The sequence below is a fragment of the Mirounga angustirostris genome, unplaced genomic scaffold (genome assembly GCF_029215605.1).
Source record: "Mirounga angustirostris isolate CCGP_5_RB_7025 unplaced genomic scaffold, mMirAng1.0.hap1 SCAF_9, whole genome shotgun sequence".
NCBI classification, from domain to species: domain Eukaryota; kingdom Metazoa; phylum Chordata; class Mammalia; order Carnivora; family Phocidae; genus Mirounga; species Mirounga angustirostris.
In genome coordinates this window covers 71,387,606-71,405,096 of record NW_026991717.1, presented here as the reverse complement: position 1 = coordinate 71,405,096, position 17,491 = coordinate 71,387,606, and the positions used below count along the sequence as shown (strand labels likewise).

Here is a 17,491-nt window from a genome sequence, read left to right as displayed (position 1 = left end):
ACTTTGTTGGTTGTCATTGTTTTAAAACTAGTATATAACAGGGGGAAAAAATTTTGTTATTGAAGGAAAATTGTGTTAATAATATTAAACTTTTTAAAATGATAAGGGTAAGACTCCTCAGTATGGTGAACAAATCAGTGAAGAATATATAATTGTAAGAGATTGTTAATACTTAACAAAATCAAAATCTGAAACTTTCTTCATGCTGGAACTAGGGGCAGTGAACTATATGTAGGAGGATGAAATGGTATTTGAAATGTAAAGCTCAGGCGCCAGGGTGGCTCAGATGGTTAAGCGTCTGCCTTGGGCTCAGGTCATGATCCCAGGGTCCTGGGATCGAGTCCCGCATCGGGCTTCCCGCTCCTTGGGAGCCTGCTTCTCCCTCTGTTTCTCTCTGTCTCTCATGAATAAATAAATAAAATCTTTAAAAAAAAAAAAAAAGAAAAATGTAAAGCTCTATACTAGATGTAAAGAAACCCAACAAAGTAGTTGTCCCAATACAGGAAGTTAGCATTATATTAATAAATGTGGAAGAATTAGGGGTTTACTTAGTGAATTCTGCATGTGTTGACAATGCAAAAGTTACCAGAAACAGTAGCATCGGAGAGCATCCAGAGTGTGTTCCATTCATTCTTTTTTCTTTACGATTTTATTCATTTATTTGATAGAGACAGCGAGAGAGGGAACACAAGCAGTGGGAGAGGGAGAAGCAGGCTTCCTGCTGAACAGAGAGCCTGATGTGGGGCTTGATCCCAGGATCCTGGGATCATGACCTGAGCTGAAGGCAGATGCTTAACGACTGAGCCACCCAGGCGCCCAATGTGTTCCATTCTTGAAAGAGCAACCAAATTTGGATTGTTACTGTGTTCAAAGGGACATTGACAGATTAAATTGTTACAAGGCACCATTTTTTATTTTCGTAGAAGATGGTGAGGATAGGGAATGGTTTGAATAAGATGATTTACGTTAAAGAAAAAAAATTCAATACTAATGAATGGACACTAAAGGAAGGGTGGAACTAAAGGAAGAAATTAGTTAAAAGCCAATTAAGTTTTAGAATTGAATATCGTATTGTGAATTCCTTGACTTTGGTGGCAGTTCTCAGGAGGCTAGATTATTAGTGAGCAAGGATGTTGTAAGGGGATTCTAACATCCTCTGAAGATCTGTGGGGCAGTTGAACTACATGATTCAGTTTTTCCCTCTTTGAGATTCTGGGAATATTGAAGACCTTCATTTTAAAATTTGTCATAATATGTTTATACTTTGGCAGGAACAATCTTTTATGATAAAAATGCTTATTAAGGAAGACTTGAAGGAAATATGTATATAAAACAAAATATATATATATATTTTTAAAGATTTTATTCATTTGAGAGAGAGAATGGGGGAGAGAGCACGAGAGGGGGGAGGGTCAGAGGGAGAAGCAGACTCCCTGCTGAGCAGGGAGCCCGATGCAGGACTTGATCCCCGGCCTCCAGGATCATGACCTGAGCCGAAGGCAGTCACTCAACCAACTGAGCCACCCAGGTGCCCCAAAATACATTTTTTTAACCACTTAATATTTTGGTGTTTGGGTTCATCTCTTTATTACAGCTATAGGTGTACCTATATACCTGTATTTTCTGATACATTTTTAGCGAAATGGAATCATTACCATATGTGGTTTCAGAGTCTTTGTATTGTAAACATTTTTCACGTAGATTTCTATAGTATGTTTTTGTTAAGTGGTTATGTAATGTTTTTTGTTAACAGGGATTTTTAGAACTTAATAGATGTTCAGAGTTTTCTCTTTCAATTCCAAACATAGGATGACCTGAAATTCAACATTGCCAATTGCTTAATTAATGCAAGTATGTAGGCCTGCCCATTGCTTGGCACTTTTTAAGAATTTTCAGAGGAACCTACAGAAATGTGCTGGTTTACTTAGTACAGTCGTGGGAGTGCCATGTCTTTTAACCCCATTGGATGATCATTTTTATATTAGAAAATACGACAAAAAATACAATTTGATATTTTGTGGGAAGTGCTAAAGCGTGTGACCTGGTATGTATCATTTTTCCGTTTGCTATAATAGGAGCTTTAATAAACTTTGGAAAAGGTAATATTACATACGTAAAATACACCATCCGTTTTCCAGCCTTCTTGTTCTGGTAGCTACTGTGGATTGCTATGTTTGCTCTGTGTGTGGTGTTTTATTTTGGTTTTTTTCCTTCCCGAATGATGTTAAAGTTTTAGGCATGATACTTAGGCACTTGAACATGCCTGCATCTCCTCGAAGAATAAAGATAAGCTATATCACCAAAATAATTATCAAGCCAATGAAAATTAACACTGATTCAATTTAATATTCTCTTGTATACAGTCCATAATAAAATACCCTGTCACCAAAAAGTTGTTCGCAATCCAGTGTCCAGTCAAGGTTCACACATTGCTTTCTTAATCTAGAAAAGGCCTCTACGTTGTATGTATGTATGTATGTTTGAGGAGTCCCAACCAGTTAATATTGTTGTATAATGTCTCTACAAACTTGAAATTGTCTGTTTCCCTATGTGCAGGTTCAAATATTTTACCAAGAATATTGCATAGGCAATGTGTGTTTTAATTTTGTCACACCAAGAGGCATGTAATGTCAGATCAGTTGGTTTAAGTGGTGGCATTTATGTTTCCATTGTAAAGGTACATTTTTTCCCTTTTATAATCAGTATTCTTTTGGGTAATATTTTGAGATCCTGTAAATCCTTTTCTTCCCAACAAGCTTTTCCCCAATGATAATTAGCATGTATCGACAGTTGTCTGAATTAATTCTTAACAGTATTAAAATTTTTCATGTTTATGATTTGTTTTGCATTTCCTTCCCCTTTTCTTGTTCATATTTGTTGGGACTGTTGGATGTTTTCTGTTATTTAGGTTTTGACAACTGCGTATGTAGTTTTTTACATTTACATTTTGATCCGTCTATTAATTTATTTTTGTATACTGAGTTATGTTTTTCGAGGTTTTTTTTGGTTTTTAATAGCTATGTGCTACCATGGAATTATCTGTTTCTCTCTGTAATTTGTAGTATCTTGAGTATTCTCTTAGTTTTAATTCTTAGGCAAAGCAGTTAGAATAGCTTATCAAAAAATTGACCAGCACCTGGTTCAGTTGGCTAAGCGTCTCACTCTTGATCTCACCTCAGGTCTTGATCTCAGGGTCATGAATTCAAACCCTGTGTTGGGCTCCACCCTGGGTGTGGAACCTACTTAGAAAATAAAAATGGCGGGCGCCTGGGTGGCTCAGTTGGTTGAGTGACTGCCTTCGGCTCAGGTCATGATCCTGGAGTCCCGGGATCGAGTCCCGCATCGGGCTCCCTGCTCAGCAGGGAGTCTGCTTCTCCCTCTGACCTTCCTCCCTCTCATGCTCTCTGTCTCTCATTCTCTCTCTCTCAAATAAATAAAAATCTTTAAAAAAAAAAAAAAAAAGAAAAGAAAAATGGCCGACTTAGCTTTTTATGTCCTGAAAATGTCCTAAAGGTACCACGATATTCTATTTTTTCATGCTAGTAGTCTTGACCTTGATATCATATCTGTGTTTTGATGTATAATAAGTTTTGGGGATGGAGCAAAGTATACTCTTCTTTTTGCAGACACATGGACAGTTCATTTTAGCCAGAGGGAAATAATTGATGAATGCAATAAAGATACATAGGTAGAAAACAAAGGAGGGCCAGATAGAGTAATGTGAAAGAGTACCTAAATGGGCAAAATAGGAACTTCAGTTTGTTTGAGTGCAGATGATGATGCCCTAAGTAGAAGGGGAAATTTATAGTATCCAAAAGGTACTGACAAACTTTTGACATGTTGTGAAAGAAAGGCAGTGCGAAATAGAAAACCTTGGACTCCAGATTGTCATTTTTTTATAAAATTGCCAACTCGTTGCTGCCATCTAGTGATACTTTGCTTTTTGTATTCTTCACAGAAAGATGGGAAATAACAGCCATAATGGTAGTTGCATCTGATTCAAATTGAATGTATAGGCTAGTTAAGGGGTAGTAATGAAAATTCTAAGGTAGGGTTCTGAATTTTCTTGTCTGAGGCAAGTTATTTCCCTTGTTCTCTAGTTAGTATGATTTGACATTTCATAAGCCATAGAGATACTGTATTTGATTTTTTTTTTTTTCCTGGACTAACATAATGTGGTATGAGTAAGTATAACTGTGAGTAGCCTAGGTGAATAGGGTGAACAGGTAGAGGATTGGCTGAAATCTTCATTAGAAACATCTTGTGGTTTGTTACCTATTTTCTCTGATGGGCTTTTTTGTTTGTAGTAAATGTGCCTACATATGATACTGAACACAGTCTGAATAAGTGGCACTGTTTATGTCAAGTATTTGTCTTTCCAGTTAGTTTCCACTACAGGTGGAGTTTACTGCCCTGCAAATAAAGGAAAGGAAGCTAAAGGCTTGATTTCAGTTATAAATTGAATTTGGCCCTGCACCTAACAAAATCCAACACCTCTCATAATAATCAGATCATGCAGTCTGCCTCTCCCACCTTACTGCACCTCTTCCCAGCAGAATTTACTTGAGATTTAATGCTAACTTAAACGGGGTAGTTGTTACATTTACCAAACTTTTACCTAGATTGCAAATCCAAGATAGGTTTGTCTCAAGAGGGCAAAGAATGAGAATAGCACGAGCTTCAGAACGAACAGTTAAAAACAAAATTTTGACAGGTTTGACATTCTAACCAGATGTAGATTTTATTTACTGGTTTTAGGATGTAATTGGAATGGCAGGAGTGGAAATGGAAACATTTCTTTTTTTTATTTGTCAGAAAATGAACAGCAGGGGAGTAGTAGGCAGAGGGAAAAGCAGGCTCCCCGCTGAGCAGGATGCTGGGATCATGACCGAGCCAAAGGCAGGCACTTAACAGACTAAGCCACCCAGGCGTCCTCAGTTACTTTTTTTTTTTTTTTTTTAAGATTTTATTTATTTTTTAGAGAGCGAGCAAGAGAGAAACAGCATGAGAGGGGAGAGGGTCAGAGGGAGAAGCAGGCTTCCCGCCAAGCCGGGAGCCTGATGTGGGACTCGATCCCAGGACCCTGGGATCATGACCTGAGCCGAAGGCAGACGCTTAATCATCTGAGCCACCCAGGTGCCCCCCTCAGTTACTTTTTAAAGTAACTTAAATTCAGGGGCACCTGAATATATCCACAAATCTTAAGCATTTCTTGTCCTTCACACTGCTACTAAAATCTCTTAGTTTTACTTACTATTTAAGATCAAGAGAGAGCAGAGCAGGGGAGAGAACAAAAGGGAGCAGAGGGAGAGGGAGAAGCAGACTCCCCGTGAGATAAGACATGCCTTAGTGATCCTTTGATGATAAAAATCATGGGATGAGGGGCTCCTGGGTGGCACAATCAGTTAAGCATCCAGCTATTGAGCTCCGTTCAGGTCTTGATGTCAGGGTCATGAGTTCATGCCCCATGTATAAAAAAAAAACCATGGTATGAAAACGTGTATATATAAATGTAAAATATATAGTATACAAACACCTGTATTCATATGCACCCATGGACTACAGTTTTGAGTGCTACTACCCAAATAACCATTAGGAAAATGTTCATTTTATTCCATTGTATTGTGTTCAAATTCTGCTTTGCTGGAAACCAGATTCACTTAATCATCAGTAGTGAATTAAACAGGATGCACACACACAAAAAAATAGGATGCACAGTATCAATGGAACATAATCATTTCAGAAATCTACCCTCTTTATTTTTTTTTTTCTTTTTAGAGACAGAATGAGTTGGGAGGGGCAGTGAGAGAGGGAGACAGAATTTTAAGCAGACTGAACACCCAGCGTGGAGCCCAAATGTTGGATCCCACAACCCTGAGATCATGACATGAGCTGAAATTGAGTCGGAAGTTTAACCAACTGAGCCACCTAGGTGCCCCAGAAATCTACTCTCTTGATTTTTCTCTTTGAAACCAATTTTAGGAAAGAAACTTTTTTTATTCTGTGTACAAGTAGAATGAATTTGACTTAAAAAAATTTAGGGCATCTGGCTGGCTCAGTTGGAAGAAAAGGCAACTCTTGATCTCTGGGATGAGTTCAGGTCCCACAATGGGTGTAGAGATTACTTACATAAAGACATAAACTTTTTTAAAAAAATGATTTTTCTATTAACACCTGAAACTAATATATATTAACTAACTGGAATTAACATTAAAACTTTTAAAAAGGTTTTCTCTGAGAAAACTTAAAAGGATATGACTGGACTAATTTCGTCTGTGAGGAAATATTGAGTGTTCAGAACGTGCCAGAAACTTCTGGTTGTGGAATTTATAAACTGGTTTGAGGAACTGGACTTCTTGAGGAACTATAGGTAATAAGGATTAACCAAAAGCAGAGTCTTGCTCTTTCCTAAGTATGATTTTTATGTGAATAGTTTATGTATGTCTCCTGTTCCTGAACAACTGTAATACTGCTTTTTGACTTAAACATTTATTTAAAGATTTATTTATCTATTTTAGAGACCCCTTGATTATGCATGCACAGGGTGTGGGGGCGGGCACAGGGAGACGGGAAGGTAATTCCAAGTATACTCCCCACCAAGCGCTGACTCCAACAAGGGACTCAGTCCCACAACCCCGAGATCATGACCCAAGCTGAAACCAAGAGTCAGACACTCAACCATCTGAGCCACCCAGGCACCCTTTGACTAAACATTTAATCATAATTCCCACATTATTTAAAGTGATTTGCAGTTATTTATTTTTTTATATAGTAATCTCTTATAACCCTGAGATAAGAGTCGCATGTTCTCCTGATTGAGGAAGCCAGGTGCCCCTAAAGTGATTTGCAGATTATTCTAAAGACTGTAGTTGTTGGTAATTAGAATACCAGGTTGTTAAAAATTAAAAATGCATGTAGAATGTAATACGCTACAGGGGTAAGGTAAAAAGCAAAAGTTAACCCGTTTTCTTCTGAAACTTGCTTTATTCTTATTTTTTTACTTGTAAATTTTTTTAAAGATACTTATTTGAGAGAGAGTGAGCTCGAGCAGGGGGAGAGGCAGAGGGAGAGAGAAAGGAAAAAAAGCAGATTCTCCGCTGAGCATAAAGCAAAAACCCTGTAACTACTAAAGCCTGTAAAAACAATTTTGTCAGCAAGGTTTACAATTTAGAATGACCCTGTGACAGTTTGGAAGTAAATAGAATAATAACATATTTAAAGAAAGAAAATGCAATGCTAAATTTTATACCCAGCAAAACCAACTTAGAACCGACTCTAGAAATAAGAGGGCACAGGCAAACTGTTACCAACATGCAAGAGAAACTTGTTCTAAGTAATAGATTAGAGATAAACCCTAAGAAACTATAATACTTAAGGTGTAGAATTTAAGCATTAATAACCACAAAAAGACAATGTCATTTATATATAGTCTTCCAAAAGATTCACACATGGATCTGATCAAGGCTTTGGTCCCAGGTTCCAATTTCAGGGAAAAAAAACAAGAATATGTGGAATTGTACTAAGAGTATGAAATTGTGGAAAATCCAGATTGGGAAACTTCAGGTCGTGTACCCTGTATTCTTCAAAGAATAAATTTGAATTTAAAGGGATGGAAGGGAAACTTACCTAAAAGGGGTGCTTGGGTGGCTCAGTCAGTTAAGTGTCTGCCTTCGGTTCAGGTCATGATCTCAGGGTCCTGGGATCGAGTTCCTCATCTCTCTCCCTGCTCAGCCCTTCCCCTGCTTGTGCGCCTGCTCCCTCACACAGGTAAAATTAAAGTGATTACTATAAAGTTAGAATAATAGTTACTTTGGGGGTTGGAAAGGTTTTAAGAATGGAATGCTGCACGTGCGGCTCTGAGTTTTGAGATTTTAGAGACTAAGCTGCTCTGGCACCTTAAGACGTTTTTATGAGTACCATTGGGGTTCCTTGACACCCAAGTTTACTATCTAGTTGCTTTTATGTGGGGATTCAGGAACATTCAAAAACTGCTTTGCTGTTGCTTTTTCTTCTAGGAAACCCAGGGGTTCCCCCTGCCCGCAGTAGTTTCTTTGCATTTAGGATGCTGGCCATTTTACACCCCCCCCCAGCAGATATTTCATGGGTAAGGTGCCTTAATGATCAGAGGTAGGGTGAAATGTGACCTAAGCTCATTTGGTTATTTGTAAAATTTTGGGAAATATGTTCCTTCTTCAGTAAAATTTTAAACAGTGGTATCACTAGTGTGTAAACTCTGAGGAATCCTGTCTCTTCCTATTTTTCCTCTGAAGTGGCCTTGGTGTACCTAGTACTCAACAGATACTCAATAAATGTTCAGGGAAAAATTTATAAATTTGTAGTAATTTATTCTTTAGAAGATGTGTTCCTTGGAGCAACATTAATGGACCTTTGTGGGTTCACTTGTTTTTACTGTTGCTCAGATCTTGATTAAATTCTTAGAGTAAGTATGGGCATTGAAAGCTATTCCACTGACTTTAGCCAAGCTTTTGAGGTTGAGGTCATTATTATTTTTCTGTTAACAATTCATGATTCTTGTAGCAAATTTAGTAACCACATAGAATTGGAGAAAATAGATTATATACTTAAATTCAGAGATGGCAACCATTGTTAGCACCTTTTTACTTGTGTATCTGGATGTTTCTTTACCAGCCTTTCCAAATGGAGTTCCATGGGTATTAATCCTTAATATCCTAAGGCATTCTTTATATGTAATGAGTTGTCTACTTCTAGATTGGTACTAGCTATGTACCATCTTTGTAAAAAGTGAGAGAATAGTCCGATTTCCGTTCTGTGGTTCCAAGGAGTATATTTGAAGAGGACGTTATTGTTTGGTGTTTTACACTCTTGTTCAGTTTCCTGATGTCATGTAGAACCATCCTCTTTCCCCTCACAGGTAATTGCTAATTCAAATTAGGAAGATTTTTCCTATACTTATTATTATTTACTGTAATATGTAGAATATTTATTTTTGGTGAAAATATTTGTAGAAAATTGGCTTAAGTTCTCCCCACTTAAAATAATAGCATACCTTAACCAGCAAGTAATATTTGAAACCAGTTAGGCCTTTCACTACATTTTTTTTTTTGACATTCTAAAGATGCTTTCTGGGACTCAGAGTTGAAAGGGTGTTGGTGACTCTGTGCTACTGTTCAGTAAATTTTTATTGCGTAGTCTAAAAAAATTAACTATTGTTTATAAAGCTATAATTCAGAAACAAATCAAGTAAAGACAATTTCTTGAATTTTAGAAAGGCTAGGAGGGAAAAGCAATTGTTAACAGCTTTAAAAAATCTGGGTACTAGTTGTGAAATGAGTAGGTGTTTTAAGGATCAGAATATTAGTCTGTATAAATGATGTTATGCTACCTCTTTTGTCACATATATATGTATATAGAAGGTATTTTTACATAATCCATGAACTAGTTTGTCATTCTCCTGGGGATTGGAAAGATAATATACTAGACACTGGTACCTCATTTGAGTGTCAAAGGGATGGATGGGAAATAAATCTTAAGAATGCGGGCCCATCTTAAACTCTGTTTAGTTTTGGTAGTTGGAGTGGGAAGGAGCAGCAGATACAAAAGCTAAAAGAATGTCAAAATGTTTCCACTTGAAAAAGACCTAAAAGATGATAGTATCATGAATCTCCATGTAATTATGACTGAACCTTCATATACATAAAAAATTTTTGTTTTGAAACAATCTGAGGAAAGTTGTACTCTTAGTTCTCCTGGTCCTCTTTTGATTCATGCAGTGTTTTATCTGCTAGTTTTATCATCATCACCATCTAGTATTAACAAATATCCTAGCTGTATTTTGTAGATTATCACATAAAAAGTAGGTCAAGAGTCATTGCATTCTATAAAATGATGGTATTGTTACTTAAGGTATCTCTGGCATATTATAAATCAATTAATGTACCAGAAATATTTCCAGAGTGAATGATTTGGGTCTATATATTGCCTTAGTATAATAAAGTTAATTATACTTGAAGGGGAGAGTGTCTGTTGAACAAATTTAGCTAAAGAATGGTTTGTGGGCAGAATTTGGAGTTTTGTAGATCTTTGGAATAGGTGAGCCTCATTTTAATAATAGCAATGTATAAGAACGTGGAATTCTTGATATATGGCAGAGAATGGTTAGGTTAGTATGACAGGGAAGGTTAAAAATACAATGAAAAGTTGGTGGTAGAGAGCTTAAGGGATTCTGAATTGCTTGAGGACTTTAGAACAAAGAGGGCTCATTTGAAATGAATAATATCCTTAATTGTGTTGCTAGTCTTCCCCACCCACTGTCCCGTGAAATGGTAGTCTAGTGCTGCTGGAATAGACTAGGGAAGATGGAGCCTGAATGTGTATAAGGATGCATATATTCAGGAGCTCTCCTCTCTAAAATAGTAATGTACTTGCTGCCGTGAGAGCTCTTTATGTTCACTGATACTCTAGTTAGTCACAGTGGTTCAAAATAAAGAGTAGAAAGTTTTATCAAGGAGTATTTTGATTTTATCTTTTTTTTCCCCACCTGAATGCATTTTTTTTCCCTTCTAGTTTTTCAGCTTTGTGAGGAACCTTACCATCAAAGAAAATGGCCAGCAATGTTACCAACAAGACAGATCCTCGCTCCATGAACTCCCGTGTATTCATTGGGAATCTCAATACTCTTGTGGTCAAGAAATCTGATGTGGAGGCGATCTTCTCAAAATACGGCAAAATTGTTGGTTGCTCTGTCCATAAGGGCTTTGCCTTCGTTCAGTATGTTAATGAGAGAAATGCCCGGGCTGCTGTGGCAGGAGAGGATGGCAGAATGATTGCTGGCCAGGTTTTAGGTAAGATCTGGGTTGAATTTCTTCGTTGACTGTTTGAGATACAAGGTTTTCCTGTTCATGCTTCTGTTTTTCTCTCCATTAAGCTAAGTAAAAAAAATTTAGGTTATAGGTATAACTGGCTAAATAAGGATTTTATTCCTTTTTGTGTAGCAGAAACTGGATAACGAGTTGGTGGTCTTGAGTAAGGTCAGGAGGATAGGAATGATAATACTACGTCAGGTACAGTTACTGCCTAAATAGCTGTCCTCCCGCTCACAGTAGAATGGGCAGACTATAGCTTAGTCACTCATGGGCTGTGGAGTCAGATTACTTGACACAACTGTGTGTTGGGCAGTCCACCTAATTTGGTGAGTCTTCTCATCTGTTAAAACAGAGGTAGAGTACGTAGTCTGTTTTCTGTTCTTACCTGAGGTAATAGTACTTTGGTGTTACCAAGAATTTGGATTAATTAGGATGATTCATGAGAATCTTCTAATACAAGTCTAACATGTTACGCTCAATAAAAGATACTGTTGCATATGTTTTAGCATTAGCAGTACAAGCTGGTTTTGTCTTAGGTGTTAGTTTCCCCAATAAGGGGTCTCCTGATCTACCATGTTCAAATGTTTGGAAGATGAGATCTGAGCTCTGCTCAGATGTTTATATTCTAATCTTTAGAAAATCTCATTACATGTTAAGACTTTAGAGCACATAAGTATGTTCTTGATGATTGTAGAATTTCATCTCCTTGAATAGTCTTCTAACCACGTATCAGTTGCTAAGATTTGCTGTCAGAATCATAGTTAATTTTATATAGCTTATATTTTCCTGGGTGTGAATATTAGGGAAGCTGAAAGGTTTGTAAGACAAAAGTCTATTTCTTTTTGCTTTTTATGAATAAGAGAGAATAAGCACACAAGACCTCTTGAGTGCCAAAGAATGGCTAGTTCCATTGTTGATAAGGTATTGCTTAGCAGTTAAACAGAATTACTACTTTAGATTTATAAAGTTTATAGCAATTCATAATTGAGACTTTTTTTAATTGAGAGTTTTCTGATTTTTCCTGTGGTGGCTTATTTAAATTTTCATTTTGTTTTCAGCATATTCAGGAGTTTGTATTTGGTTTTTTTAAATGCATAATGTTCAAGTTTAATTCCACCTTTAATGTTTTATTTTCTACCTGGCTTCCTCTCTTCAGGTTGCAGTGGATTTTTGTCCCCTTAAGTGTTTCCATGTTGGTGTTTCCCTATAGTACTACACAAAACTTCAGCATTTCATAATGTTTGTAGCATTTAATAAATACTTCTTACATAACATGATTTATTGTAAAGTTTCAACAGTTCTTTTTTTTTTAAATAAGTGACAGCTCCATTCTTGTAGTAAACAGCATTACTCTTCATAGCAGGAGCAGCTCTTCTAAGATTTTTTGTTTTGTTTTTAATATTTTTTTATTTGACAGCACAAGCAGGGGGAGCACGGGAAGAGGGAGAAGCAGGCTTCCCACTGAGAAGGGAGCCAGATGTGGGTCTCCATTCCAGGACCCTGGAATCATGACCTGAGTTGAAGGCAGACACTTAACTTGAGTTCCCCAGGCTCCCTCTTTATTTTATTTTCGTGAGGGGGAGGGGGCAGAAGGAAAGGGTAAAAATCTGAAGCAGGCCCCCCTGAGCACGGAGCACGATGCCCTACGGGGCTCCCATCTCATAACCCTGAGATCATAACCTGAGCCAAAACCAACAGTCGGATGCTTATCTGGCTGAGCCACCCAGGCGCCCCTCACTTTTTATACTATTTTGAATGTTTGATTATGGTCTCTCAGTGGCTCTTTCATGCTAGAATAAAAGTTTTGTGTAATTTGTAAACACTTCTTAAATACTATTTTTAAAAATCCTAACCATACTGGGGGCACCTGGGTGGCTCAGTCGTTGAGCGTCTGCCTTCGGCTCGGGTCGTGATCTCGGGGTCCTGGGGTTGAGCCCCGCATCGGGCTCCCTGCTCAGCGGGAGGCTTGCTTCCCCCTCTCCTACGCCCACTGCTTGTGTTCCCTCTATCGCTGTGTCTCTCTCTGTCAAATAAATTTAAAAAAAACTTAAAAAAAAAAAATCCTAACCATACTGGATTGGGAAGGAAAAATATTGGAAGAGAGCCTTGTAATCCTTGACATTGAAGATACATAGAATAGTTGTAATTGAGAATACATAAGAAATTTTCATACCCATTTGTCCTATAACCAAAGAACAGGAAAATACATGTATAAAATTTGGGCATCTGTAAAATGGCTGCAGTGAAAATGAACTAAAACAGGAGTTTTGCATCATAAAGACAGGGTTTTTTTGATACTTGTTTTTTTTAAACTGTCATGGAAATGTAACACAAAAGTAGAATTTAATGAATCGTGTATAAGTACATCTCACCTAGTTTTATTTTTTTTTTTTTGTAAGATTTTACACAGGGAACACAAGCAGGGGGAGTGGGAGTGGGAGAGGGAGAAACAGGCTTCCCTCCTGCTGAGCAGGGAGCCCAATGCAGAGCTTCATCCCAGGACCCTGGAATCATGACCTGAGCCGAAGGCAGACGCTTAACAACCGAGCCACCCAGGCAACCCACATCTCACCTGGTTTAACAGATACCAGTATTTAAATTGTTTTCATCTGTTCTTTCTATTGGTTTTCTTTTAAATTTTGTTAGAGTAATTTTAAGACGTCGGCATATATCCAACCAGATAAGAAATTTTAACAAAAGGCAAACCACACTGCTCTTACAGCATATTAAAAAAACCTCACAGTAATTCCTTAATACCATCAAATATTTAATCCATATTTAGATGGCTTTATTGTCTCAACCTTTTTTTTTTTTAAGATTTTATTTATTTATTTATTAGCGAGCGAGAGAGAAACAGCATGAGAGGGAGGAGGGTCAGAGGGAGAAGCAGGCTCCCCGCTGAGCCGGGAGCCGTTGCGGGACTCCATCCCAGGACCCCGGGATCATGACCTGAGCCGAAGGCAGTCGCTCAACCAACTGAGCCACCCAGGCGCCCCACCCCTTATGTCTTTTAAATCTGAGTTTCCCCATCCCTTCTTTCCCATTTAAAAAGTTTGACATTTAATTTGTTGAAGAAAGCCTCAGTGTCTTCCATACTGTGTACTGATTTGATCCTTTGTGGTGTCATTTAATTTGTTCTTCTCTACCTCTGTTTTGTGTAATACTGCTAGATCTAGAGCAGTGCTGTCCAGTAGAAATATAAACATGTATACTTAAAATGCATCTGAATTGAGACTTGTGGCTAGCAGCTTACTATATTGGACTGTGCAGATCTAGAGGCTTGATTCAGTTACAGTGGATAATGTTAACGTATTTTATATTGTATCACACCTAACATGATTGCAACCTAACATGGTTGCCCATTTTTAGTGATGTTAAGGATATTTTGGGTTCAGGTTTTAGATCTTGATCCATCTGTGATAAAAAGTTTCCCATCAGTTTTTCACCTTAATGGTGATCATCCATTGATGATCATTGATTAGATATTTCATTAGGGGTTGCAGAAGAGTAGGTTTCTAGTTTCCTTCTGCATAACTTTTCTGAAATGAACAACTCACTAATATTTGCTTTTTCTGAAATACCATTTATGTTGGAAAGTTTTTAGCAGGGGGGTGGGGTAGGAGGGGCAGCAAAGCAAGGTTTATTGAGCAATAGCAAAGTGATAGTACAAAGCTCCCAAGGAGGGAAGGGACCCGAGGGGGTTGCCTAGCCTTTTTTTTGTGTGTTGTTTTTTTTTTAAGTAAGTTCTGTAAGCTCTTTCCCATCATGGGCTTGAACTCAAAACCCCTAGATCAAGAGTCACATGCTGTACTGACTGAGCCAGACAGGTGCCCCCATAATATTAATTCCTCTAATAATTTAAATTGATGTGTTTTAGTACATTCCATATCCTTCTTTAGAGCTCAAAATACTTCATCTGTGGCCAGTGTAACCTGTGTCCTTGAGACCTTACTTTTATAATTTCATTGCATCCTTGCTTTCTGGCACCACAAGATACTCCAGGTGATCTGATGTATTTTTTGACCTAAATCTCGATTTGCCACTTACTGAAATAATGGGAATTATATAGAAGCCACTGTCTGTACACCAGAAGTATCTATAATTCAATTTTAATTGCTTCTGTCTAGTTTTCAGGCAGAATAGGAAGCACTTTTTTTTTTAAGAAAAAATTGTGTGTGATTAGTACCACAGTTTCAAAATAACTATGCCTTTTTGTTTGTTTTTTTACTAAAATTAAGATTACTAAATGCATTTTTAGATTTGAGAGTGGGCCTGCTGGGAGTAGGGCTGGGGGACACTGCCTGGAGCCTACTTAAAAAATAAAAATAAAAAATAAAAAATAAAAATAAAAAAAGTCAACTGTAAAGGCAAGGTTGTTAACGTTGGATGCTAAAAATTGGAAATGAGTTTAGTGAACCAAGAACTCTGCAGATTCTTCATAAATGTAATGGTGTTCAGCAAATAGTGTACTAAAAATCTGTTTTTTAGTTGGTCATTTGATGAACTAAGTTTTGGAGAGCTGGCTTTTGACCAACGGATTCTTGTTAGAACAAGAAAGAGATATGAATTCTTTTGTTTGGTAGGCAGTGGGTGGCAGGGTTATATAGCTGGCCATGTTGGAATAGTTGTTTTTAATAACATTAGTTGTTTATGGAAACTAGGACTTTTCCTTTGTTCCCTTAAGTCTCCCTTGGTGTGTGTGTCTGTGCGTGTGTGTGCACACAGACAAGTGCACACACAAATGTGTATGTAAAGGTTCAGCAATTCACTGAATAGTATTTTTTTTAATGAAGTCTCCATTTTTTTTTTCTTTTTCAAAGATTTTATTTATTTGACAGAGAGAGAGACAGAGAGGGAACACAAGCAGGGGAAGCAAGAGAGGGAGAAGCAGGCTCCTGGCTGATCAAGGAGCCCGATGAGGCGTGGGACTCGATCCCAGCACCCCCAGGGTCATGACCTGAGCTGAAGGCAGACGCTCAACGACTGAGCCACCCAGGCGCCCCCTGAATAGTATTTATTAACTATTTTTATTCAACTTTTACAGCTGATCCTGTTTGTAAGGAGAATGAAAATTCGCCTTTGGGGATAATTTGAGGGTATCAATAATTCGTGAATTGCTATATATTTTATATCTCTGAGGTCATTCATTGATTCCTAATATATGCTCTTAATAGCAAGTTTCATTTAGCGGGAGCTGAGGGTAGAAGGTACCAAAGAGAAATGTCGTGTCTTATATATGAGTGTGTGTGTCTTATATATAATGAGTACTTTTTACGTTAACAGTACAGAGGACAAAGTATTGAAATACTAAGTACTAGCCTTACATAAGGAAGGATGAGATACAGTGTTCGGCCTTTGTTGATTTATATACTATGTACACCTTTAAATACTGTAGTTTAAAATTCTACCCTGTCCCTGCCCCAACAGAGTTGTCATTAAAAGTTTTTGTCTTCATTTTTGTTTTTTCAGATATTAATCTGGCCGCAGAGCCAAAAGTGAACCGAGGAAAAGCAGGTGTGAAACGATCTGCAGCGGAGATGTACGGGTCAGTACCAGAACACCCTTCTCCGTCCCCTCTACTCAGGTCCGGAACTTTATTATTTATAACTGCATTGTGTCCATCAGTGGGCATCTTCTCTATCTGTTTTCTGGATGTGGGGAGGGTTAACTGTAGTATGTTTTATCTGTGTAAAAATGCTTTATTAATTTTGTATTAGTATACCTCCTTTTCGCCCATTTCCCAGAGAATTACTAGAATTCCCTGAGATTTTTTACTTACTAAGGAGCAGTTTGCTATTTTTAACATACAATGAAATCTTTGAGAGTTGTTTAGTTTGTATAAGAAGCTGGGAACTATGAAAGGGAAGGGAGGGTAGCATAAGAATGTTTGGTTTACTGTTGTATTTTTCAGTGTTCTTATATTAGCTATTATGTTTTATGTTGAAATTGTAGCAGATTTACGCCTAAATTTGCAAATTAGCTGCTGCATGTCCAGTGGCTTCTAAGATGATTGGAATTTTAGTGATTTGTTGCTTAAATGATTGGGGATTATTCCATGCTAATCTCTTGATCTATTTGTTATGGTTGGTTTTGCATGGTTTTTTGTTTTTGTTTTTCCCATCTGCTATTGTCAATTTACATCAACAGCTCCAAATTAATCCTCTTCGGTATTTCTTTTTCAGCTCCTCTTTTGACTTGGACTATGACTTTCAACGAGATTATTATGACAGGTATGTTAAAGTTGTTTTGTCTATTCTGGTAAAAAGCCATTTAGTAAGAACCATTTATTTTTCTGTTTTGTAATGAACATTCTCTTTGTAGTAACGAACAACAAACATGTTGTCAAAGTCCCCCCCCGATAAACAAAATGAAAAATACCTTCCTGCAAATTGTCTGGGTTATACTAGGGTGACATTTCTGTTGATTTCAAAGAATCAGTTTATATAGTGTCAGGGCATATGGGAACATGTCCAGTATTATATTTGAGTTTGTGTGCCAGACTTGCCAAATGACAAAATAGGACTGAATTAGCATTTCCATGTTCTCTTCATTATTTCCCTATTGCATACTTGCCATTTGGCTTTGCATTGTAGGGCATTACAGCAAAACTACTTAAAAAAAGATCCGTAAGTCTCCCTTGAGCAAAC

The 17,491-nt window shown here is 37.5% G+C and overlaps 1 protein-coding gene across 15 annotated transcripts in view; it reads left to right on the top strand.

Annotated features, from left to right (window-relative positions):
• The window catches only part of HNRNPC (heterogeneous nuclear ribonucleoprotein C), a 66,645-nt gene that overhangs the window by 16,135 nt on the left and 33,019 nt on the right, over positions 1-17,491 (top strand). For 11 of the 15 annotated variants that reach the window (XM_064570774.1, XM_045900494.3, XM_045900489.3 and 8 more), the window contains 3 exons: positions 10,546-10,823; positions 16,314-16,428; positions 17,027-17,074. In XM_064570774.1, coding sequence (XP_064426844.1) covers positions 10,583-10,823; positions 16,314-16,428; positions 17,027-17,074 — 404 coding nt within the window. In that variant the 5' untranslated portion in view covers positions 10,546-10,582. Of the gene's footprint in view, positions 1-8,015; positions 8,105-10,545; positions 10,824-16,313; positions 16,429-17,026; positions 17,075-17,491 lie in introns of those variants that run through there. The other 4 variants (XM_045900497.3, XM_045900495.2, XM_064570773.1 and 1 more) reach the window with 2 other exon arrangements.